The following is a 26465-nucleotide window of genomic DNA, read 5'->3' as shown; positions in this document are numbered from 1 at the left end:
GGTTGTCAAATATTAATTGACCATAGAGACATGGGTTTATGTCTCGGTTCTCTGTTCTGTTCCACTGATCTATGTGTCTGTTCTTAGGCCAGTACCGGACTGTTTTGATTCTAGTGGCCTTGTAGTATAGTTTGATATCAGGTATTGTCATCCCTATTTTGTTACTCGTTCTCAAGATTGCTGAGGCTATTTGGAGTCCTTTTTGGTTTCATATAAATTTTTGAAATATTTGTTCTAGATTTCTGAAATATGCTGTTGTTATTTTAAATGGAATTGTGTTGAGTCTGTAGATTGCTTTGGGTAGTAGGGACATTTTGATGATGTTAATTCTTCCAATCCATGAGCATGGCATATGCTTTGATTTATTTGTATCTTCTTTGTTTTCTTTCTTCAGTGTTCTGTAGTTTTCCAAGTACAGATCTTTTACCTTCTTGCTTAAATTTATTCCTAAGTACTTTATTTTTCTTGTTGCTGTAGTAAATGGGGTTTCCCCCGCTAGTTTCTCTTTCTGATTTTTCATTGCTGGTGTACAAAAATGCCATCAATTTCAAATATTGACTTTGTATCCCACTATTTTGCCAAATTCACTTATTAGGTTGAGTAGATTTTTGGTGGATGTCTTTTCTTTCTTTTTCTTGTCTGATTGCTGTGGCTAGAACTTCCAGTACTATGTTGAGTAAGAGTGGTGAAAGCAGACACCCTTGTCTTTTTCCTGATCTTAAGGGGAAAGCTTTTAGTTTTTGTTGAATATAATGTTGGCTGTAGGTTTCTTGCATATGGCTTTTATTATGTTGAGGTATGATCCCTCTACTCCCACTTTGCTGAGTGTTTTTATTGTAAAGGGGTGCTGGATTTTATCAAATGCTTTTTCAGCATCTATTGACATGATTTTACAGTTTTTGTCCTTCATTTCGTTTATGTGGTATATTACGTTTATTGATTTGTGAATATTTTACCATTCCTGCATTCCTGGGATAAATCCTACTTGGTCACGGTGTATGATCTCTTTAATATATTGCTAAATCCAGATTGCCAATATTTTGTTGAGGATTTTAGCATCTATGTTCATCAGAGATAATGGACTATAGTTTTCTTACTTTGTTGTGTCTTTACCTAGTTTTGGAATTAGGGTGATACTGGCCTCATAAAAGGAGTTTGGGAGTCTTCCCTCTTCTTGAATTTTTTGAAATAGTTTGAGAGGGATAGGGGTTAGTCTTCCTTAAATGTTTGGTAAAATTTGCCTGTGAAGCTGTCCGGTCCAGGGCTTTTTCTGCTGGGAGTTTTTTGATTACTGCTTCAATTTCACTAGTTATTGGTCTATTCAGGTCCTCTGCTTCTTCTTGATTCAGTTTTGGAAGATTGTATGTTTCTACAAACTTGTCCGTTTTGCCTAGGTTGTCCAATTTGTTCACATTTAGTTGTTTGTAGTAATTTTTTACAATTTTTTATATTTCTGTGATATCAGTTGTGACTTCTCTTTTGTTTCTGATTTAATTTATTTGGGTCCTCTCTCTTTATTTCTTGATGAGTCTGCTTAAAGTTTGTCAATTTTGTTTATCTTTTCAAAGAATCAGCTCCTGTAATTGATCATTTTAATTGTTCTTTTAGTTTCTATATCATTTAATTCTGCTGTGATCTTGATTATTTCCTTCCTTCTACTCTGGTCTTTGTTTGTCGTTGTTCCTCCAGTTCTTACAGATGTAGGGTAGGTTGTTTATTTGAGATTTTCCTATTTTCCTTAGGTAGGTCTGTAGTGATATGACCCTCCCCCTAGTACTGCCTTTGCTGTGTCCCATAGGTTTGGGGTTGTTGGGTGTTCATTTTCATTTGTTTCCAGATACTTTTTGATTTCTTCCTTGATCTCATTGTTGACCCTTTTATTATTTAATAACATGTGTTTGAGTCTATGTATTTGAATGTTTTTGAGATGTTTACTTGAGGTTGGTTTCTAGTTTCAATCCATTGTGATTTTAGCAGATGCTTGATATTATTCCAATTTTCTTGAATTTTTTGAAGCTTTTTTGGTGTTCTGCTAAGTGGTCTATCTTTGAAAATGTTCCGTGTGCATTTGAAAAGAATGTATATTTTGCTTTGTTGGGGTGAAAGGTTCTATATATATCAGTTAAATCCATTTGATCTAGAGTATCGTTCAGTGTCACTATATTATTGTTGATTCTTCACTTGGAAGATCTCTCCATTGTTGACAGTGGGATGTTAAAATCCCTTATGATGACTATGTTGTTGATAATATCTTTCTGAAGATCTCCCAAGATTTTATTTATTTATTTATTTAGGTGCTCCTATGTTGGATGCATATGTTTTTAAAAAAATTTTGTTTTTATTTACTTTCAGAGAGAGAGGAAGGAAAGGAGAAAGAGAGGGATAGAAACATCAGTGTATGGTTGCCTCTTACGTGCCCCCTACCGGGGACCTGGCCTGCATCCCTGACTGGGACTCAAACCAGCAACCCTTGGGTTCGCAGGCCCACGCTCAATGCACTGAGGTACATACACCAGCCAGGGCGATGCATATATGTTTACAAGGGTTATATTGTCCTATTGGATTACTCCCTTAATTATTATGTAATGGCTTTCTTTGTCCCTTTTTATGGCTTTTGTTTTGAAGTCTGTTTTGTCTGATACAAGTATTGCTACTCCAGCTTTCTTTTTGTGCCCATTTGCTGGGAATATTTTTTTTATCCCTTAACTTTCAACCTGTATAGATCTTTGTTTTGAGGTGGGTCTCTTGTAGACAGTGTATATGTTTTCTTATCCATTCAGCTACCCTGTGTCTTTTGACTGGAGCATTTAATCTATTTATTAAGGTTATTATCGAATAGGTATTTATTTGTTGCCATTTTTACCGTAACTGTGCATCCTCCTCCCATTTTTTTTATAGCAGTCCCTTTAGCACCTCTGCAGTGTTGGCTTGGTGCAGATACACTCTTTTAGCCCTCTTTTGTCTGGGTAGCTCTTTATATCACCTTCCATTTTAAATAAGAGCCTTGCTGCGTAGAGTCGTCTTGGTTGTAGGTCTTTGCTTTTCATTACTTGGAATATTTCGTGCCAGTCCCTTCTGGATTGTAGTGTTTCTGTTGAGAAATCAGCCGACAGCCTTATCTGTGCTCCCTTGTATATTACTAGGTGTTTCTCCCTTGCTGTCTTTAAGATTCTCTTTGTCTTTAAAATTTGCCCTTTTAATTATGTTGGATTTTGCAGTAGGCCTCTTTGGGTTCATCTTGATTAGGGTCCTGTGTGCTTCCTGAACTTGCACGACTTTGCCCGTCAACAAGTTAGGGAAGTTTTCTGCCATTATTATTTCAAACAGGTTTTCTATCTCTTGTGCCTTTTCTTTTCCTTCTGATATTTCTATGATGAGAATGTTGTTATCTTTCTTTTTTTCTTTATTTTAAATATATTTTATTGATTATGCTATTACAGTTGTCCCATTTTCCCCCCCTTCACTCCACTCCACCCTGCATACCCCCTCCGACCCTCATTCCCCCACTTTCGCTCTTGTCCATGGGTCATACATATAAGTTCTTCGGCTCCTACATTTCCTATAGTATTCTTAACCTCCCCCTGTCTATTTTCTACCTACCATTTATGCTACATATTCTCTGTACCTTTTCCCCCTCTCTCCCCTTCCCACTCCCCTGTTGATATCCCTCCATGTGATCTCCATTTCTGTGGTTCTGTTCCTGTTCTAGTTGTTTGCTTAGTTTGCTTTTGTTTTTGTTTTAGGTGTGGTTGTTAATAACTGAGTTTGCTGTCATTCTACTGTTCATATTTTTTATTTTCTTTTTCTTAGATAAGTCCCTTTAACATTTCACATAATAAGGGTTTGGTGATGATGAACTTCTTTAAGTTGACCTTATCTGAGAAGGACTTTATCTGCCCTTCCATTCTAAATGAAAGCTTTGCTGGATAGAGTAATCTTGGATGTAGGTCCTTGCCTTTCATGACTTGGAATACTTCTTTCCAGCCCCTTCTTGCCTGCAAAGTCTTTTGAGAAATCAGCTGACAGTCTTATGGGAACTCCTTAGTAGGTAACTGTCTCTTTCTCTTGCTGCTTCTAAGATTTTCTCCTTATTTTTAATCTTGGGTAGTATAATTATGATGTGCCTGGTGTGTGCTTCCTTGGGTCCAACTTCTTTGAGACTTTCTGGGCTTCCTGGTCTTTCTGGAAGTCTTATTTCCTTTGCCAGATTGGGGAAGTTCTCCTTCATTATTTGTTCAAATACGTTTTCAATTTTTTGCTTTTCCTCTTCTCCTTCTGGTACCCCTATGATACGGATGTTGGAATGTTTAAAGATGTCCTGGAGGTTCCTAAGCCTGTCCTCACTTTTTTGAATTCTTGTTTCTTCATTTTTTTTTCTGGTTGAATGTTTCTTTCTTCCTTCTGGTACATACTGTTGATTTGAGTCCCAGTTTCCTTCCCATCACTATTGGTTCCCTGTGCATTTTCCTTTATCTCACTTAGCATAGCCTTCATTCTTTCATCCAATTTGCGACCAAATTCAACCAATTCTGTGAGCTTCCTGATTACCAGTGTTTTGAACTGTGCATCTGATAGGTTGGCTATCTCTTTGTCACTTAGTTGTATTTTTTCTGGAGCTTTGATCTGTTCTTTCATTTGGGCCTTTTTTTTTTTTTTTTTGGTCTCTGCGCCTGTTACTAAGTAAGGGTCGGAGCCTTAGGTGTTCACTGGGGCCGGGTAACGCTGGTCCCTGTGCTGTGACGCTGTATGTGGGGGAGGAGTCAGAGAGGGAACAATGGTGCTTGCTCTGCTCACTGCCGGATTTTAGTCACTTCCCCTGCTACCCACAAGGAAATTGGGCCCCTCTGGTGCTGATTCCAGAGTGGGTGGGCTTGTGTGTGTTCTAGGCCCCTGTGGGTCTCTCCAAGGAACTCTCCTGTGAGGCTGGGAGTTTCTCCCCTGCTACCTCAACCCCCACAGGTGTTTTCAATCAGAGATTTGAGGCTTTATTTCCGGTGCTGTAGCCCTGGGTTGCGTAGTCTGTCTCGCTCTGCAGTTGTTCCTCCCGGTATCCGCACTCGAATGAGGGACCACCCGCTCCACCAGCTGCTGACTCACTGGGTCCTCCAGCTACGGCCTTGCCGTGAGTCCTCTCCGCCCGGCTGCCCCTCTCCGCCCCTCCTACCGGTCTGGATGAATGTTTCTTCTTTAACTCCTTGGTTGTCAGACTTCCATACAGTTCGATTTTGTCAGTTCTGGTTGTTTTTTGTTTTTAAATTGTTGCCCTCCTTTTGGTTGTGTGAGGAGGCACAGTGTGTCTAATTATGCATCCATCTTGGCCGAAAGTCTGAATGTTGTTATCTTTCGTGTTGTTCTGAAGCTCCCTTAATCTATCCTTGTTCTTTTTGACTCTTTTTTTGTTTTGTTGCTCTGACTGGGTATTTCTACCTGTCCTCCAGCTCGCTGGTTCGATACTCTGTTTCATTCAGCCTGCTTTTAATTTGTTCTGTTGTATTTTTCATTTCAGATACTATTTTCTTAATTTCTTCCTGGATTGTATTTGTAGTTTCCATGTCTTTTTTCATGTTGCTGTAGCTCCCACTAAGTTCCTTGAGCATCCTTATAAGCATTATTTTGAACTCAGTGTCTGCTATATTGCTTGCTTCAATTTCATTTAGCACACTTTCTGGGGATTCCTCCTTTCTGTTCATTTGGGGGTTGTTTGTTTGTCTCCTCATTTCAGGTGACTCTTTTTGTTTGTTTCTGTGTCTCAGGTTGCTCTGCTTTGCCTGCCTGTCTTGGCAGGGTGTACTCTGTGGTAGGAGTTTTGTGGGACGCAGTGGTGGTCTCTTTGATCTCCTGATCTGGGTGCTCTAGGGTTGCCCTTTATTCATTTTATATGGACTCTCTGGTGTACTTGGGCTTTGGTTATTGATGGCTCATTCATTGTGGGTTCTCCCCTCCTGCAGGCTGACTGGGTATCACAGCCCCATCATGTCTTGGGTGCTGTTGTACAGGTGCTGGTTAACGAGCAGTACTACCCAGAAGACCAAACCCATGCCAGCAAAATAACCCCCTGCCATATTGGCAATATCAACAGCAATTGAGCAAAGATTAATAAAGGTGGAGAGAGATTAAGAATGTTATAAGATATGGAAAAAGGGAATATGAGATGACTAAAGGAGAGAATGATTTTGTGTTTGGAGAAGGAAGAGAATAAGAGTAGGGAACGGAAACAAGGCAAGGAAAGGGAGAAAATAAAATTTAAAATGTAAGTAAAACAGGGATTGGTGATGGCAAAATGGAGTAAGAAGGCAAGAATATAATGCAAGATTTGAAATAAAATTTAAAAAGTAGTGAACCAAAGAGAATGCAGAAAAACCCTAAGAGGGTCAATAACAGTGACAGATAAGCAAAGATTAATAAAAGTGGAAGGAGAATAAGAAATTACACAAAAGAAAAAAGAATATGAGATGTCTACAGTACGGAAAAGTGATTTTGAGAGGATACAGGGAGGAGAAATAATGAGAGTAAGGAATAAAATCCAGAAAGGGAAAAAAAAAAATTCCAAACTCAAATAATCATGGGTGGGGGGGGGAGGCAAAATGGAGTAAGATGGGGAGAGTAACCTATGAAATTTGAAAATAAAAAAAAAATTGAATAAATAGGAATGCAGTTGAAGAATAACAGCAGTAACCATCATATCCATGCCAAACAAGCCACAATTTATAAAGGTGGAAAGAAAATAAGAAAATTACAAGAAGGAGGAAAAGAATGAGAACTGACTAAAAGGAAGGAAGAGTGATTTTGAGAGGATAGAGGGAGGAGAAATAATAAGAGTAAGGAATAGGGACAAGATGTAGTGTTCGGGGAAATAAGATCTACAACAAAAATATGAAAGGACAGGATGAAGGCAAAATGGAGTAAGAGAAGGGAAGGGTAGAGAGTGAGATTTGAAATAAAAATAAAAAACAAAAATCTGAATAAAAAATAAAGAGTAGTGAATTAGTTGGAATACACTTGACACAAAAGAAGAAGTCTTAAAAGGCTCTGCGAAAGAAAAAAAGCAACAACACATTCTGAAGAGGAACAAGGTGGAATTTGTCTCAGCAGCAGGGGTGTCCAACCTGCGGGCTGCATGTGGTCCAGGATGGCTATGAATGTGGCCCAAGACAAAATCATAAATTTACTTAAAACGTTGAGATTTTTTTTATGATTACTTGTCACAATGTATTTAATGTGGCCCAAGACAACTGTTCTTCCAGTGTGGCCCAGAGATGCCAAAAAGCTGAACACCCCTGCAGTAGAGTTTGGTGTTTGCCTTCTGCCTTCTTTTTCTGGGTCTGCCTCTGGTTTTTTGTCAGCTCAAGGTCCTAGGGTGGGTTGTCTAACTTCTGACAGCATCACCAGTATCACCTTCACCTCTAGAGGGGGTTTCTATTGTGACTGGGATAGTGGAGCCCTGGGTTTCCCCTGAGAAGCACTGTTCACTCTTCTGGGAAAGTTGTGAGTGTGTTCCCCATGTCCCTGCACCACCCGTCTTGGTCGGTTTTAGCTTATTTCCAATAGTGAATAGTTTATGCTGAATTAGCTGTCTGTTTCATGGGAGGGGTCAATCTGTGTAAGAGGGTCAGCTGTTTCCTTCTTGGTGCTGAGGGCAGCTCTGTGTGAGAGCCGAGGCTGGGGGCTCTGATTCCCCCTTGCTGCATCAATTTCTGATCTCCCTGCTTTGCTGGCCTCAGTGGAATAGAGCCCTAGGAACCAGTGTATTTTGTCTCCCTGAGAGAAGTTCAAAATGGGCTCTTTGGGATTTTTCTTTCTGTCTTTCTGTGGTGGATGTGCACCCTGTAGGGGGTTCTTGAGCCTCTCCTGCTTGCAATCCTGCAGGAGGTGGGGGCTGGGTGCATTCTTCCCTTCCTGGAGTTTTGATCCCCAGCACTCGGGGAACGGAGAATGGGGCTCTGTCTGGCTGCGAATAATCTCAGGTGCTCTTGCCTGCCCAGTTCCTAGCCCACTGCCCTTGTAACAGACTCAGTCCTGAATTCTCCACTCTGCGCAGCCTCCATCCTGTTGCTTTGCCTGGCTGGAGCTTCGAAATCTCCTCACTGTGCTCCTTTCTCAGCCCAGCTGCAGTCATTGGGAGCAAACCACACCCTCAATCTTTTCCCCTTGCTGGCACACGGGTTTCCTGCCCTGCACACCTTAGCTTCTCTTTTTAAGAAGTCTCTCCAGCCATTTCCACTGCAGCACTGAGTCACTGTCTGGCTTTCTGCACACACCACCTCTCCAAAAGTCAGAAGTCTCTCACAGTCGAGACTGGCTGCAGCCTGTCTCCGCCTGACACAGGTGCACGTAGAATCCCAGTCTCTGGCACTCTCCTGGTTGGCCTTTGCCGCTGCAGCTGTGGGTGTGCTGCTCACTGTGTGTGTGTGTAGGCTGGATCTCTCCAACTTTGGGTATCTAAGTCACTTCTGGCCCAGGTCTGGGAGTTCCCTGCCCTGGAAGGGGGGAGGGAGCCACGGAGCTGCAGTCTCTGACCAGCGTCTCCACTGCTACAGGTGCCATGCCCAGGGTACTTCCCCTTCAACCTGTAAAATCTCCTTAAACCACCCGTTGAGAAGTGTCTTCTGTACTCCTTGGCTTCCAGTCCGCTGAGATTCTGTTGAATGATCAGTTTTTCAGAAGATCAGCCAAATATTCGAATTGTGAACAAGAGCAAGTGGACTCATCTTCCACCTACTTGGACGCCATCTTCTCTTCTATTTTCTGTGACTTTTCATTCTACTAACATAAGCACAGAATTTTTTTGTTTGTTTTTCAAATCGAAATATCTACATGTAGTGAAATGTATGTATATTAAATGTTAAGAGTAATAAGTTTAGACAAATACAAATTCTCTGTAACTTTTTATAATCAAATTATAGAACATCTCTACCATCCCAAAAAGTTTTCTTGTATCTTTTCCAGTCAGTCCTCATCCCCTCCCACTGCCCAAATCCCCGAGATGCTGTTGATCTCCTATAGCGTCGTGCGTTCTAAAATTGTACAGAATGTACCTTTTCTTTTTGGCTTGGCCTAGTTCACTCAGCATAGTTTTTGGCATTCATCCATGTATTGACTGTCAGTAGTTCTGATTGCTCCACTTTCTTGCCAATCTTGGGGGATATCACCATTTTTCATTTTAGTGGGTATGTAGTACGTAAGCATAGTTTTGATCATAGTGAATATGCAATCTCTCTCCTGCCCCCAATGTTGGAATATTACCTGAATGATAATTTTTGATCTTTTGTTGTAAGACATACCAGTAAATACTGTGGTTTGAATATTTCCTTTGGATGATGGGTCCTTTGTATTTTTGTAAATTAACTGAGAATCATAAAGCTGAAAGTGCACTTAGAAATCATTTAATAGAAAACCCTCATTTTATAGGTGAGCAAACTGACTTGAAATTTATGACTAGTTAGTGCTGAATGTAGGTGAGTTGATTTTGATTTAAGGTTTTGATCTAATGCCTTTTTTCTTAATGTTTTTGAAGCTGTATTTTATTTTCTTTGTAATAAATGGCTAGTTAATCTGTACCTTTTGATACTCTCTTCAGGAAATTTTTGGTATAGATGAGTTAGACAAGGGGAATGAATTTAAAGTGGCTTCATTCATTTAATTTCCCTTATTTTACCACTGTCTCTCTTTTCTTTTTTTTTTTCCCCTTATAGTTAAATAAGACCAGAATAGACAAAAATAGGAACGTGGGAGCAACTCTGAGAAACTTACAGTTAAGGATGTCATAATAAGTCCTTTTAAGTAGTTTCTTCCCATTTGAGTTTCAGGAATCAAATCCTATTATTTAATTGTGCCTTAATGTCCCTAGGTATGCTGGTGCCTTGAGAGCTTCAGGGGAAATGGCTTCAGCACAGTATATTACTGCCGGTGAGTGTCTAAAAAACACATACTTTTCAAGGGAGAGCATAGTATTCACTAAATGTTGTTTTTCACTCACAGTTTGTTAGTACTTTTCAATTTACAGAATGTGTTTTGTAAAACATCACCTCATTAAAGTTGAACTACTTACTGTAAACTACTTGGGACTGATTTTATTTAAATTATAAACCAGTAATGTGTGTCCTTTTTGAGAAACAATATTTGGGTTAAATTATAATTTTGACTTTAGATTCTATCAGTAAAATATATTTTTGCGGATATCCAGTGATAGGTTTTGTTACAGTTGACATCATTAATGAAAGAGAGTCTTACTTAGTGGGTGTTAGTGGAAGTGGGGTATGAGGAATGAGGAGAAATAGAAATTCCTAAAGGATAGAAATAACTTATTTTGTCATTACATAAGACCATGTATCCATCCCCCCGTCTCATTTTGGGACATTTTGACAAAATGAGTACCCTCTTAAATCATGGGGCTTAGGTTGACAGAGTTTTTATAGGTGTGCTTTTTGTTTGTTTGTTTTTGTAGCAGCTTTATGGAAATATTCATGTACCATACAATTCACTCATTTAAAGTATACAATGCGTTGTTTTTTAGTGTATTCATAGAGTTGTGCAACCATCACCAGAATCAATTTTAGAGTATTTTGAGCATTCCAGAAAGAAACTCTACCTTGTAGCAGTCACCTTGTTTTCCCTTCATCACTCCCAGCCCCATGTAACCGCTAACCAGCTGTCAACCTCTAGAAATTTGTCTATTCCAGACTTTCGGTATAAATGGGATTATACAATTTGTGGTCTTTTTTGACTGGCTTCTTTTCTCGTAGAATGTTTTCAAGGTTTACCCACATTATAGCATGTAGCAGTACTTCATCCCTTTTTATTGCTGAATAAGATTCTATTGATTGGACGTACCACATTTCATTTATCCTTTCATCATTGAGAGACATTTGGGGGGTTTCTGCTCTTCGACTATTACAAGTATTGCTGAACATGCTGTGAACAAGTCTGTGTGTGGACGTATGTTGTCATTTCTCTTGGTAAATAAATCTCTAGGAGTGGAATTGCTGGGTTATATGGTAACTATATTTAACCTTTTGAGGAACTGCCAGGCTATTTTCCAAAGCAGCAGCATCATTTTACATTCCTTTCAGCATGTATGAGTGTTCCAGTTTCTCAGTACACTTGATATCTCAATAACACTGGATGTTTTTGGTCCTTGATTATAGCCATTCTAGGGATCTGAAGTAGTATCTTACTGTGGTCAGCTATTAATTTTTAATACTATAAGCAGTGAGTTTCTTCGTGTCATGTGGAGTTAGAGATTTCCTCTAACCTTTTTTCCTAAAAGATTTAATTTTTAGAAATGAAGTTTTTAATGAGAAAATATCATTTATATCTAGTTCATTTGATTGCTTATGTATCTAAGAGTAATTCAGAATTTTCAACAACTTTTCCAGTGCCTTATAGAAGGCTTATAGTATTGATGGGGTAGTTATTTTTTGCTTCTTGACTTTTTAAACTTTATTTTATTTTATTTTTTAAACATTTTTTAAAATTGATTTTTAGGAAGGGGGAGAGAGAATGCATAGATTGTTCCACTGCTCTGTGCATTCATTGGTTGCTTCTTGTATGTGCCCTGACCAGAGATTGAACCTGCAACCGGGGCGTATTGGAAGGATGCTCTAAACAACTGAGCCAGGGCTAAACTTTTTTATTTTGAACTAAATTTAAATTCACAGAAAAGTTCCAAGGATTCACCAATTAAATTTTTTTTGTCACGTCTGGTTCATCGTTCTCTGTAATGCATATTCTTTTTTCCTGAACCATTTGAGAGTAATTTGCACACATCCTGTCTTTTATTTTTGAATACTTCAGTATGCATTTCCTAAGGATTAGGACATTCATAACCTTAGGTTGATTTTTAAAATCTGGGGATTTAACACTGATACAGTACTCTAAAATACAGACGTTGTTTATTTATTTACTTTTTAATCCTCACCTGAGGACAGACTATTTACATTTTGACAATTGAGCCAAAATTGCCCATTGTAAAGTTTTGGATGACAATGGCTGGAAGAAAGGGGGTTCAGGCTCCGAACTGTGTACAGCTAGTGGTTGCATTATGAAGTCTGGTGAGTTCCTTAAGTTTTAACAACACATGTTTTTCTTATTAGGAATCCAACATTACAAAAGGGATAGATGTATACAAAAACAGTTGTTAAGCAGTTTTTATAGTAACATTTAATTTACAGTAACATGTATGTATTAAATATGCCACTGTTTTACTAAGGTACTGTTTGCTTTGTTTTTAAGCCCTTCGAGATTTGTTCGATTCCATGGATAAAACTTCTTCTAGTATTCCACCTATTATTCTACTGCAGTTTCTGCACATGGCTTTTCCACAGTTTGCAGAGAAGGGCGAACAAGGACAGTATCTTCAACAGGTAATCAGGGCAAGGTTCTTGGTTTCATTCTGTAAACGTAAACCTTAGGTTTTCCACACCTACCACACTTATTGGAGTTTATTTGGAAATACAAATAATCAGTCTCCTCTAGTTCAAACCACGATGATATATGCCTGGAGTGGTGTAATAGTCTGTTACCTGATCATCTTGTTCACGTGTGTTCCTTTACAGTGTTTCTCTGAATAGCTCCCAAACTCCTTTTAAAATGTAAATAAGATGGTGTTGGTCCCTCTTCAGTACTTCCTAGTGATTTTCCATCCCTAAATAATTTAAATCCTAAAAAATCCTAAATAATTAGCCTCTGGCTACCTTTTTGGAACTTATCATGTGCCACTGTCCTCCTTGCTCACCTCTCTCCAGATACTGGCTTTCTTGCTATTTTTTAAAACCCTCCCAAAATCCTCTTTCTGTAGGACATTTGCCTTTATTTTGTAAATGTTGAGATTACATTTATTATAGCTGGGGAAAGTGAAACAAGGAAGGGTTCAAGATAGAAGCAGCAACAGGAGAGCCTACCTAGGCAGGGGTGCTTTGTCTCTCTAGAGACATAGGAAAGAAGTGAGCCATGGCAGGGCTGCTCTCAGCCCACTGGAAAGTCAGCAAAAAAGGGGCCTTGGAGACAGGTGCAGGGGGTTAGCCCAGGATGAGCTGCCACTGCCCATTGCTCACCTGGGTGCAAGTCTCATGGGGACTCTGAGAGTTTAGGAGGAAGAAAATTCACTTGACAAGGAGACCAGTGGGCGTGCCTCAAGGAGGGCACCCAGGGTCTTTGCTCTTGTTCCTTTGGCTCTTAGTACATGACTTTCACTTTTCCTCCTTACCTTCAGGTCTCATGGCTCAAAGGTTGAGGCATCAGAGAGGTTCTCCTTGATTATCCTATTGACGTAGCACACTTTTCCTTCTCCCTGTCACTCTGCTCCCGTATTGCCTTCTTTCCCCCTTTACTACCCTTTTCTTTACTTGAATTTATGTTATATTTTGTTTATCTAGGTTTCCCATTAGGACTTCTCTATTTTGTTTACTGCTGTGTATTCCTAGTGTCCAGAACAGTGTTTAGCATAACCAGGAGCTCAGTAAACATCTCTCTTTATTTTAATTAAATTTATTGGGGTGACATTGGTTAATAAAATTACATAGATTTTAAGTATATAGTTCTACCATAAAAATATCTCTTGAATGAATGAAAAGAATTATTTTAGAATTTCTTTGTTGTTTTGAAGATCATAAAAGATCAATATTGGCTTAATATTCTTGAAGAAAAAAATTAGCTTTCTTCCCCTTCCCTAAGAACACTAATTATTTTGGAAGGATTCTGTAGACCAAACACTGTCACAGCCAGGATTATTTACTGTGTCGTTTTTAAAATTACAGGATGCTAATGAATGTTGGATACAAATGATGCGAGTATTACAACAGAAATTGGAAGCCATAGAGGATGATTCTGTTAAAGAGGTAATTGAAATATATTTGCAATTATTGATTTTCATTATGCTTTGATTCATCCCCACCCCAGAGGCTTGAAATAAATTCATCTTAATAGATAGGCATGTACTTGCATTAAAAGATGTTCAAGCTGTAGTTGGAATTTGAAAGCTTGCATTTGACACTTGAATTAATGTATTTTTATTAAACTTATAATTGATATTATTGAGGATCTGTAGTTTTTTCATAATGTTTTTTGAACAGTAGAAGGATTTTACAGAAAGGGATTACATTTTAAAAACTTTAAATATGTTTCACTAAACTGGATTGTGTGGGAGGAAATACAACTACATAATGTAAAATAAGCATTTTTATTTTAATTTTTGCAGACAGATTCTTCATCTGCATCAGCATTGACACCTTCTAAAAAGAAAAGTTTAATTGATCAGTTCTTTGGAGTTGAGTTTGAAACTACGTATCCTTATGAGCCCAGATATGTATAAACTACTCATAACTTATTACAAGTGAATGAAGTAAATTGCTATAAATAGTGTTAACTGATGGGAGTGGTGGGTGGGATATGAGGAAAAATTCTTCAGAGGTTTTTATGTCTAAGGAATACCATAGGAATTAGAAATTTGGGAAAATATACCCATTGGAGTGATCTTGAAGTTTAGATAACTCTATACTTTAAGGATATTCAATATTCTTTCCTAAGAACATCTTTTTTAAAAAATATATTTTATTGATTATGCTATAACAGTTGTCCCATTTTTCCCCTCTTTATTCCCCTGTGCCCTGCATCCCACCTCCCACCTGCATTCCCCCACTTGGTTTATGTCCATAGGTCGTACAAATAAGTTCTTTGGCTTCTCCATTTCCTATACTGTTCTTAACCTCCCTATGTCTATTTTGTACCTACTATCTGTTGTTCTTATTCCCTATACCTTTTCCTTCATTCTTCTCCCTCCCCCTCCCTACTGATAACCTCCATATGATCCCCATTTCTGTGATTCTGTCCCTGTTCTAGTTGTGTGCCTAGTTTTTGTTTTTGTTTTTATTTAGTTTCAGTTGTTGATAGTTGTGAGTTTGTTGTCATTTTTACTGTTTATGGTTTTGATCATCTTCTTTTTCTTAGATAAGTCCCTTTAACATTTCATATAATAAGGACTTGGAGATGATGAACTCCTTTTATTTTACCTTATCTGGGAAGCACTGTATCTGCCCTTCCATTCTAAATGATAGCTTTGCTGGATAGAATAATTTTGGATGTAGGCCCTTGCCTTTCATGACTTTGAATACTTCTTTCCAGTCCCTTCTTACCTGCAGGGTTTCTTTTGAGAAATCAGCTGATAGTCTTATGGGAACTCCTTTGTAGGTAACTGTCCCCTTTTCTCTTGCTGCTTTTAAGATTCTCTCCTCATCTTTAATCTTGGGTAATGTAATTATGATGTGCCTTGGTGTGTTCCTCCTTGGGTCCAACTTGTTTGGGACTCTGAGCTTCCTGGACTTCCTGGAAGTCTATTTCCCTATGCCAGATTGGGGAAGTTTTCCTTCATGATTCACATGTGGGAATGTTTAAAGTTGTCCCGGAGGTTCCTAAGCCTCTCTTCATTTTTTTGAATTCTTGTTTCTTTACTATGTTCTAGTTGAATGTTTATTTCTTCCTTCTCCTCCAGATAATTGATTTGTGTCCTGGTTTTCTTCCCTTCACTGTTTGTTCCCTGTCATTTTCCTTTATTTCACTTTGCATAGCCTTCACTTTTTCCTCCATTTTGTGACCATACTCAACCATTTCTGTGAGCATCCTGATTACCAGTGTTTTGAACTCTGCATCTGATAATTTGGCTATCTTTTCATCTTTTAGTTCTGTTTTTGGAGCTTTGATCTGTTCTTTCATTTGGGCTGTATTTTTTGTCTTGTTGTCCTGTTATGCAGTAAGGGGTGGAACCTTAGGTATTCACCAGGGTGGGGAAACCCACTTTGCTGCGTTGTGGTGCTGTATTTGGGGAGCGGTCTAAGAGGGAACAATGCCACTTGCTCAGCTCTTGGGGGCTTTCAGTCACTTCCCTGGCTACCCACAAGCAAATTGGGCCCTTCAGGTGCTCATTCCCGGGTGGGTGGGTTTGTGTACCTTCTAGAACGCTGTGGGTCTCTTCAACGACCTCTTAGTAGTTTCTATTCTCCTGTCACAGAAACTCCCATAGGTTTTTATAGCCAAAGGTTTTGAGGCTTTATTTTTACATGCTGGCACCCTGGGTAGTGTGGTCTGTCTTGCTCCCCAGTTGTTTGTCCCAGTTATCTGGTTATCCACACAAATGTGGGACCGCCCTGGCTGCCAGCCATTGCCTTGCTCGGCGTCCTATCAGCCTCAGCTACCTGACTTCGCCCTTCCTTCCAGTTTGAATGAGTATTTCTTCTTTAACTCCTTGGTTGTTGGACTTCCATACAGTTCGATTTTCTGGCAGTTCTAGTTATTTTTTGTTTTTAAATTTGTTGTTGCCCTTCTTTTGGTTGGTTGAGGAAGCAAAATGTATCTATCTACGCCTCCATCTTGGCCAGAAGTCCCCTAAGAACGTCTTTTGTAGAGTCCACTTCATTAATTTCCCTCATAGAGAATTAATTTTTAATTATATGAAATGGAGTACATCAGTTAAATAAATGAGATTGAAACAATTTATAAAACATGAATTTAGGGAAACATGAAGTATTATTTTCTAGGTGATGGGTAGAAACTTACAAAAGATTTCTCTTATGTATCTTGGTGTTATTAAGACCATTTTAAGACCATATAAATTTGTTTCATATTTATGCTTTTCATACATTCATTGCTCATTTTTGTTGGTAAGTGAATGAGCATTTTTAAATATGTTGAAATAAATCTCTATTGGAAGACCAAAATGTTTTAAATACTGAGGAATGATACTATTCATTTTAATAGCATTAGGATAGCTTATTCAACATTATATAATAAATTGAATGTCTGTTAGCATATTCCTTATCTTAATTTTGCAAAGCATGAAATGTACAGAATCTGAAGAAGAAGAAGTCACTAAAGGAAAGGAAAGTCAGCTTCAGCTTAGCTGTTTTATCAATCAAGAAGTCAAGTATCTTTTTACAGGACTTAAATTGGTAAGAACAATTAGAGTCGATTCTCTTTATTTGTGGATTCTGTATTTGCAATTGCATGTACGTGCTAAAATTTATTTGTAACCCATCATCAATATTTGTGGTGTTTTCATGGCCATTTGAAGACGTGCTTAGTATGGCAAAAATTTATTTTATTTTTATCCTCACCTGAGGACATGTGTTTTGAGTTTTGGAGAGAAAGAAAGTGGCAGGGTGTGGGGGTAGGGGGGAAGGGGAGAGAAAGAAAGAAACATCGGTGTGAGAGAGACACTGATCGGTTGCCTCCCATGATGGAACCCAAAACCTAGGTATGTGCCATGGCTGGGAGTTGAATCCACAGCCTTCTGGTGTGCGGGACAGTGCTCAAATAGCTGAGCACCCAGCCAGGGCTAGTGTGGCAAAAGTTTTGAGTCATCTGACACACATCATTTCATCTGAGGTCCAGGTCCAGTTAGGTGATGCTCTTTCTTGTTTCAGCTCTCACACTATAAACAAGTGTCCTTCTTGCAGTTGTTTTGCAGTCTCACATTTTTGCAGTTTTCTGCTTGTTGATTTTGCTTTTTTAAATGGCCTTCAGGCATAGTGCTGAAGTGCTATCTGATGTCTTAAGTACAAGAGAGCTGTGACAAGCCTTAAGGAGAAAATTAAGTTTCTTAGGTAAGTTTCATTCAGGGCTGTTTTAGTGTAGCTGCGTGTAAGTACCCTGTTAATGAATAACTGTATGTTAAGTGAGGTGTCATTATAGAGAAACACCCATAAAATAAGGTGTGTATTGACTGGTTGACAACAGTGAGGCCAGAGGCTTTCAGGGGGACTGCGGGTGTAATAGTGGGGATATGTTAATAACTCTGAGGTATAGACTGGGGTTGTACTGTGCAGATCCGGCCATATAGTCATCCTCCCTGCCATTGCACTAGTGTTGCAGCTGAACCTCTAGAACTTAGTGACTTAATTTGGTTTACGGCAGAGCCAGATATAGAACTTGCTTCTTTCATTATTCAGTTAGTACTCTTTGCCCAGTGACATGTTAAAGAAGGCACTATAGTGAGCAGATGGATAAAATACAATGGATTTGCTTGTCATCTTGTTATTTTGATGTGATTTGGGGAATATGCATATCCTTTTGAAGGATAGGCAGTGAATTGGGGCAGGAATTAGATTGATATACAAGATGGTTTGTTGTCTGAGGAGTAGAAAGGCAGACGTAATCATGAAGATATATATAATGGCCAAAACTAGATTAACAGGGTTTTTTGTTACGACTTTTCTCAAATTTAATAATAACTGATTGGTTCTGGAAGGCTTTTATACATCAGGTGTAAAGAACTAGTATTTCTTGCATTCTCTTAATTTTTCTGTAATATAAATATTCTAATAAACCATGAGTAGGGAATACCATAAAAGGCTATCTTATGTTATATAATATGCACTATAGATTCTCAGAATCTGAGTCACATTTGGGTCATAATTTAAAAGCTTTAAACATTATTTGTGTTTATATTCCAGCGAGTTCACACCAGAGTAAATTTTTTGATGCCTTCTGATGCCCTGTAAGAACTGAACCATAGCCCTGACCTGTGTGGCTCAGTTGCTTGGGCTTTGTTCCGCAGAGCAAAAGGTCGCCAGTTTGATTCCCGGTCAAGACATTTGCCTAGGTTGTGGGTTTGGTCCCAGGTCAGGATGTATATGTATGAGAGACAACTGATTGATGTTTCTCACATCAGTGTTTCTATCCATCTTTCTCCTTCCCTTCCCCCTCTCTGAAAATAAATAGAATATAAAAAAAAACAAACCTGAACCATCTCTAAAAATAAAAGTGTTCCCACATTGTCTTCATATAGATTATTTCTCAGTGATATATAAATCCACTGATGTATGAGGTCTGCCCAGAAAGTATCCAGCCATGTACTGTGAAAAATAGAGGCATTTATTGAAGAAGATACAACGTACAAGAAACATTGTACATAAGACAGTGACGGCTCAGTCCCCTTCAAAGTAGGCACCTTTGGACCTCTCACAGTTCTCCCAGCATCACTTCCACTGTTCAAAACACTCTACAAAATCCTTTGTTGGAATCACTACCAGCTTCCCAGTTACATTTTCCTGAATCTCATCAATGGTCTGAAAGTTTTTCCCTTTCAAAGGTGATTTTAGTTTTGGGAAATACCAGAAGTTGCAGGGCGCCAAATCTGGGCTGTAGAGGGACTGAGTAAACTGGGCGATTTGATATTTCGCCAAAACACTCTGCACGAGATATGATGCCTGAGTGGGTGTGTTGTGAGGAAGCTGCCAATCACCAGTTGCCCATAGCTGCAGCCATTTTTGTCATATGCAGCTGTCAACCTACAGAGAACATTGAGGTAGCACTTCTTATTAACTGTTTGGTCTGGAGGGGCATACTCGTGATGGGCAACACCTTCCCAATCCCAAAACACAGTTAACATGGTCTAGGTCTTGCTGTAACTTTGCTGGGCTTTCCTTGGCCATGGAGAACCAGGTGACTTCCACTGGGATGACTACGACTCGGTTTCTGGCCATAGACCCACACTACTCATCTCAAGTTATGACCTCCTTAAGGAAATCTGGTTCATTGGTAGGTGGTTTGAATCAAGTCATTAGCAACTGAAGCACGGTGTTCCTTCTGCTCTAGTAACAGAAGCCAAGGAACGAATTTTGCGACAACACATTTCGTGCCAGATCCCTGCGCCAAAATCTTGGACACAGTAGTTTCTGGAATGCCCAGATCAGCTTCTAGCTCTCGCACTGTCTGTTGCTGATCTTTGTTAATTGCAGGCCCTAAAAGGTTCAACATTCTCAGGTCTTCTGCTTATTGCAGGCCTTCAGAACCTGCATCACTTTCAACAGATTCTCAACCATCTTTGAAACGTTTGTGCCACACTTTTATTTGTGCTGCACTCATTACATTGCCCTGGAAAGCCTTCTGAATGAATCATCTGAATAGTTTCTGTGGAGGAATGTTCACGCTTAATGCAAAATTTGATGCAGATTCCTGTCTCTACTCACTCCATCATTTTAAATGCACCGGCCACACAGTACACATGCTCGCTCCATGGTGTGTCTACCATCTCCACTGACTAGTACAGTGAAGAAGTCATTGTTCACGCATGTGCATTCCACTCCACTCCCCTTGGCTGCCAGTTTACATTGGCCTCATGCAAACTGTTCTCGTTATATTAACAGTGGCTGGACTTTTTCCGGACAGACCTTGTGCATTGTCTGTTAAGTAGGGCTAATTTTTAAAAGAATTAAAGGTGTGATTTTATACTGTGGAAAAAAATTTTAGAAACTAATGTTCGGTATTCTGTTATGTTGTTTTTTAGCGACTTCAGGAAGAAATCACCAAGCAGTCACCAACATTGCAAAGAAATGCTTTGTATATCAAATCAGTAAGTTGTGCATTGTTTTTCAAATTGAATTCCATTTTGTTAAAAGTTTTTCAGTTAATTAATGTTGCCCAGTCTTTGTTTTAACCAAATCAAGGGATGAAAAACTTGCTTGCTTTCATATAATACGATTTCTTTGTATTGTCTCTTCTCAGTCCAAGATAAGCCGACTGCCTGCTTACTTGACTATTCAGATGGTTCGATTTTTTTATAAAGAGAAAGAATCTGTGAATGCTAAAGTTCTTAAGGTTAGTAATGAACTTTTCATTTTTTTATTTGTTGATTTTTAGAGAGAGGGAAACATTGATTTGTTGTTCCACTATGTACGCCTTCATTGGTTGATTCTTGTGTGGGCCCTGACCAGGGATTGGACCTGCAGCTTTGTTGTAGAGGGACTATGCTCCAACCAACTGACTTACCCAGCCAAGGCAGTAATGAACTTCTTAGTGTAATAAAAAATTATTCTTTGAAAACAATCCCTTACTTACAGTAGGTTTTTTTATTCTCTTAGGGATAGCTAAACTTTCTTTGAAATACTGTAAATAGGGAAGTTATTAACATTAGACTAGTGGTTGTTAACCAAGATGAGTATTGGAATTATCTATTGTCCTTTTTATTTTAAGTTTATGTACATGCCCGACTTCTCCAGATTCTGATTAAGTTGGGCCTGAAGTTACATTTTGGAAAAGATTTTCGGATAATTCTCGTGGATGTCCTCTAGTCCCCAGAAACATTGCTCTAGATCAGACCCTCAACTCCGGCATGATACACTGCGCTCTGTTCTAGGCAGTGTTTTCTTCCTGCTGAAAGGAGTGCTAAGTTATTGGTACCCAAAGAGTACTTAAGTTGTAGTCTGTTGATTTAGGAGCCAGCCTCACGGTGTAGCTGTTTTTTTGAACTGTAGCTCTGCTCCATATCCAGGGTCCCTGATCCTTTGGGAGAGGTATATATAGTGCTAGCTTATTGAGCTGAAATTCATAGTTTGTTTTCAGATATACTTCGTGTTATATTTGAAGGTTAACTGTAGTTGAAGTGTCCACTAGTGTTAACTTCATATATTAATATTAGTTATTGAACTCTATCAGTATTGTTTATATGTAAAGTTGTATTTCAAATTACAGTAAAAAATGACCCCATTTGTAAGTTGACATCATTGCTGGTTTTAGGTCTCCATTATTTTCACAGCAACTGGTCTAATGTGTCTAAAATGCGTGTTTTTCTTATAAACTTTGATAACTGCTCTGTGGTCAATTTCATGGGTTAAAATGTTTAATGGAAAAAAAGTTAAAAGATTTTCTTACCTTAAAATTATGACCAGATTGAAAAATGAGCACTGGGATATTTTCAGCTGCATAGATTTCTAAGTGATTTCCAGATTTCATTTTCAACTTTAGGTGAATTATGAAAACATTACTTTAAAAGTGTGATAGAGTCCTGGCTGGTGTGGCTCAGAGGACTGAGTGCTGGCCTGCAAAGTGAAAGATTGCCGGTTACTTTCCCAGTCGGGGCACATGCCTGGGTTATGGGCCAGGTCCCCAGGGTGGGGGTGTGCAAGAGGCAACTGATTGATATATCTCTTTTATATCTATGTTCTTTCCCCCTCTTTCTCCCTCCCTTCCCCTCTCTTTCAATAAATAAAATCTTTAAAAAAACTAGTAAGGAATGTGCGATATTTTAAATGTCTACCTTTGTAAGTCTGTTTACACATTATTTTTCTTTGACTTGTATATAGGATGTTAAATTTCCTCTTATGTTGGATGTGTATGAACTGTGTACACCAGAACTTCAAGAGAAAATGATCTCTTTTCGATCAAAATTCAAGGATCTGGAAGATAAAAAAGTGAATCAGCAGACAAAGACAGTAGGTTCTTAATTGCTGGTTTTTTAATCTTAACATTTTAATCTTTAATCTTCAACAGTTACTTTGCATTGTTAATTTACTGTAAAAAGTTGATGAGCTATATTTTATTTAGCTTATATACAAATTCAACATATTGGTGCAAGCCTTTAAAGTTTCAGGTATATTTTAGCATAAGAAAAAGAACTCTAGTTATGGCAAGGGTTCTTTACAGTAGAATAATATATTCTTATAATCTGCCCTTAGATTCCTTTTCTGTTTATCTCCTCAAAGCACTTCACATAGAATCTTGCCTAGTATTATCAGTGTATTTTATTATTTTCCTTGGAAGGCATGAAGTTATCTCCATTTTTTAGATGGAAGTGGTGGTACAGAATACCGATTCATTTATGCCCACTGTGACTGCTGAGTTGTATTTTTTAGTAAGTGCTGCTGGTATGCCGGTAACTCCTACGTTTATAACTGTATCAACTTTATATTTAACAGATTGTATTTTGGGTTCAGATAAAGTACAACTAAATTATTATATGTTGATTTTTTTCAAATGAAAAAGATACTTCCTGGTTACAAAGATTTTCATTTGTGATATTGTAATATGTCAAACTTTAAATTCTTCTGTGGATTACCATTTGTGTGTGTGTGTAAAGGAATTTTTTAAAATTTAAACTTTATTCTGAGATAATTGTAGAATCATAATTATAAGAACTAAATCACATGCAATTATAAGAAATAACACAAAGAGATCCTGAGAACCTTTAACCCCGTTTTCCCTGTGGTAACGTCTTGCAAAATTACAAGACATTATTGCAACCAGGATATTAATAACATAGATGCAGTCTGGATGCAGTCCGTTTCTATCACCACACAGATTGTGCTGCCCCTTTGTAGTCAAACCTGCATTCCTTCTGCCCGTGCCCTCTCCTTAATTCCTAGCAACCACTAGCCTGTTCTCCATTTCTATAATTTCGTTATTTCAAGAAAGTTATATGAAGGGAATCGTACATTATGTAACCTTAGGGATTGACCTTTCTCACTCAGTGTAGTTCTCTGGAGACTAATCCAGCTTGTTTCATGTAGCAATAGTTCCTTCTTTTTATTGCTGAATAGTATTTCATGTGGACATGGATATACCAGTTTGCTTAACCATTAACCCATTGAAAGGCAGCTGAATTGTTTCCAGTTTGTCTATTATGAATAAGTCTGCTATAGAACTGATGTACCAGTTATACTGTAAACCTAAATCTTCATTTAAGTGGAATAAATACCCAGGAATGTAATTTCTATATTGCATGGTAGTCATGTATTTAGTTTTTTAAGAAACTATCAAATGTTTTCCATAGTGGCTGTTCCAATTTAGGTTTTCATCAGAAGTACGTGATTAATCCCTCTTTGCTGCATTGAATTTGGTGGTATCGCTTCTTTATTTTAGCCATTTGAATTGGTTTGCAGTGATATCTGATTGTGGTTTTACTTTGCATTTCCCCAACGGCTGAGATGTTGAACATGTTTTCATATGTTTATCTGTATCTCCTCTCTGGTGAAATGTGTCTTCATGTCTTCTACCCATTTTCAAATTGTGCTGTTTTTACTCTTGAATTTTGAGAGTTCTTTACATTCTAGATACTGGTCCTTTGTCGTATATATGGTTGCCAAATATTTTCTCCCAGCCTATAATTTTGCCTTTTCATCCTCTTAACAGTGTATTTTGCAGAGGGAAAGTTTTTAATTTTGATGTAATTAAATCTGTTTTTTTTTCTCTGGTTGCTCTTGCTTTTGGTGTTATGTCTAAGAAACCATTGCCTCACCAAAGGCCATGAAGAATTATGCCTATGTTTCTTCTAAAATTTTTATAGTTTTAATTTTTCCATTTAGGTCTTTGATCCTAATTTTTGTATGTGGGACGAGGTACAGGTCCAGATTCAGTTACAGCACTATTTGTTGAAAGGACTATTCTTTTGACCATTGAATGCTCTTGAAACCTTTGTAGAGAGTCAGTTGGTCATAGATGTGTATTTCTGGATTCTTACTTTTATTCCACTGGTTGCTATGTCCTTTTGCTAGTACCACAGTCTTCATTAGTGTAGTTTTATAATAAGGACTGTAGCAAAGTATGGACCTTCTAACTTTGTTCTTCTCAATGTTGTTTTGGCTTTTCTAAGCCCTTGTATTTCCATATTTATTTTAGGATCAGATTGTCCATTTTTTCAAAATAAGCATTTGGAATTTTGCTAGGGATTGCATTGAATCTAGATCACTTTGGGGAATTGTGCCATTTTGTTTTTGTTTTTATTTTTTTCAGATTTTTCATTTTAGAGAGAGGGGAAGGAAGGAAGAAAGAGAGGGAGAGAAACATCGATCATTTGCCTCTCACATGCCCCCAACTGGGAACCTGGTCTGCAACCCAGGCATGTGACCTTACTGGGAATATAACCTGTGACCTTTTAGTTTGCAGGATGCCCAACAGTCAGGGTGGGGAGTCTTGCTATTTTAATAGTATTAAATTAAGTCTTGAAATCCATGAATTTGATAGGTCTATTTACTTAGGTCTTTAATTTTTTTAACAATGTTTTGTAGATTTTAGTGTAGAAGTCTTATACTTTGGTTAAATGTATTCCTAAGTATATTTTTTCTTGATGCTTTTGTCAATTTTATTGCTTTCTTAATTTCATTTTGGGTTATTCATTGTTGATCTTATATTTTCTACTTTGCTGAACTGTTTATTAGCTGTTTCTTGTTTTCCTTTTCCTTTTTGGAAAGAGATTGGGAGAATGGGTGTTAATTTTCTTCAATTGTTTGGTAGAACTGTGGTGAAACAGTGTGGGCCTGGAGGTTTCTTTTTCAGGAGTTTTTAAATTACAGATTCAACTTTTTTTATAGTTATGGGCTGCTCAAATAATCTTTTTTATAGTTTGTGTTTTTATGGACTTGATATATCTAACCTATTGATTTTATGTATGGGGTCATCTCTAGAATTCAGTGTATTATTATTTTGATGTCTGCAGGTGTAGTGCTCTCTCTCCCATTTCATTCCTGATATTGGTAATTGTGTCATTTTATTTTCTTTGTTTGGCTAGAGGATTGTCAGTTTTATTGATCTTTAAGAGAACTGGCTCTTTGTTTCATTGATTTTTCTCTATTATTTTTTTTTTGTGTGTAATTCTATTAATTTCTACTCATTCCTTCTGCTTCCTTTGGGTAGGTTCTTAAGGTAAAGAAACTTAGTTTTTATTTAAGACTTTTCTCTCTTCTGACATATGCATTGAGAGCTATAAATTTCTCTCAGCAGTGCTTTCAATGTGTCCTACAAATTTCATTATACTGTACTTTTATTTTCATTCTGTTCCTTATATTTTGTCCTTGAATTTCCCTTTGATCTTGAATTTTTTTAAAGTATCTTGCTTAGTTTCCAAGTATTAGGAAATTTTTCTGTTACGTTTCTGTTTTCTAGTTTGATTCCACTGTAGTGAGAGAACATACTCGTGTTAAATTTTTAAAAATTCGTTGAGGTTTCCATGAGATGCCTCAGGGTGTGATCCATCTTGGTGTGTATTCCATGGCGTGGGAAAGAATGCGTGTTTCTGGTGTTGAGTGTTCTGCAGATGATGACTGGATCCAGCTTGTTGATGGTGATGCATTTTCCTGGAAGCTTGCTGTTTTTTGGTCTAGTTCTGTCAGTTACTGAGGGAGGAGTGGTGAAAGTCTTCAAGTAAAATTGTGGATTTGTATGTTTCTCTATTCAGTTCTGTCAGCTTTCACTTTGCATGTTTTGTAGCTGTTATTTGGAGCATCCACATTTAGGATTGCTTGTCGTCTTGGTGGAATGAACTTTTTATTAAAATGAAATATTCCTCTCTGTCCTTGGTAGTTTCCTTTGCTCTGAAGTCTACTTTATCTGATATTAATATTAAACCACTGCTGTTACCTTTACATGATCTATCTTTTGCTATCATTTTACTTTAAATTTTCCAGTTATATTTGAAGAGAGTTTCTTATAAATAGAATATATTTGGATCATGTTTTTTAACCCACTGTTAACCTCTTTTTATTGGTGTATTTAGACCATTTACACTTAGTGTAATTATTGATTTGTTAGTATTTAAATGTTTTATCGTCTATTTTTTTCTTATTTTTGCCGCCTTATAGGTTGCTTGAACAATTTTTTAGAATTCTAATTTGATTTATGTATATAATGTATTTCTTTGTATAGCTCTTTTTGTGGTTGCTGTAGGTATTACATTATACATTATATACAGTTGGCCCTTGAACAGT

At 37.8% G+C, this 26465-nt stretch overlaps 1 protein-coding gene across 1 annotated transcript in view; it reads left to right on the top strand.

Annotated features, from left to right (window-relative positions):
• Positions 1-26465, top strand: part of USP14 (ubiquitin specific peptidase 14) — a 54568-nt gene that overhangs the window by 24987 nt on the left and 3116 nt on the right. The window contains exons 6-13 of the mRNA XM_024580581.4: positions 9848-9906; positions 12232-12362; positions 13755-13835; positions 14195-14280; positions 16823-16937; positions 20276-20341; positions 20494-20586; positions 22071-22199. Coding sequence (XP_024436349.1) covers positions 9848-9906; positions 12232-12362; positions 13755-13835; positions 14195-14280; positions 16823-16937; positions 20276-20341; positions 20494-20586; positions 22071-22199 — 760 coding nt within the window. The remainder of the gene's footprint in view (positions 1-9847; positions 9907-12231; positions 12363-13754; positions 13836-14194; positions 14281-16822; positions 16938-20275; positions 20342-20493; positions 20587-22070; positions 22200-26465) is intronic.

Source organism: Desmodus rotundus, chromosome 10 (assembly GCF_022682495.2).
Source record: "Desmodus rotundus isolate HL8 chromosome 10, HLdesRot8A.1, whole genome shotgun sequence".
Classification (NCBI taxonomy): domain Eukaryota; kingdom Metazoa; phylum Chordata; class Mammalia; order Chiroptera; family Phyllostomidae; genus Desmodus; species Desmodus rotundus.
This window is presented reverse-complemented; position numbering and strand designations above follow the sequence as displayed.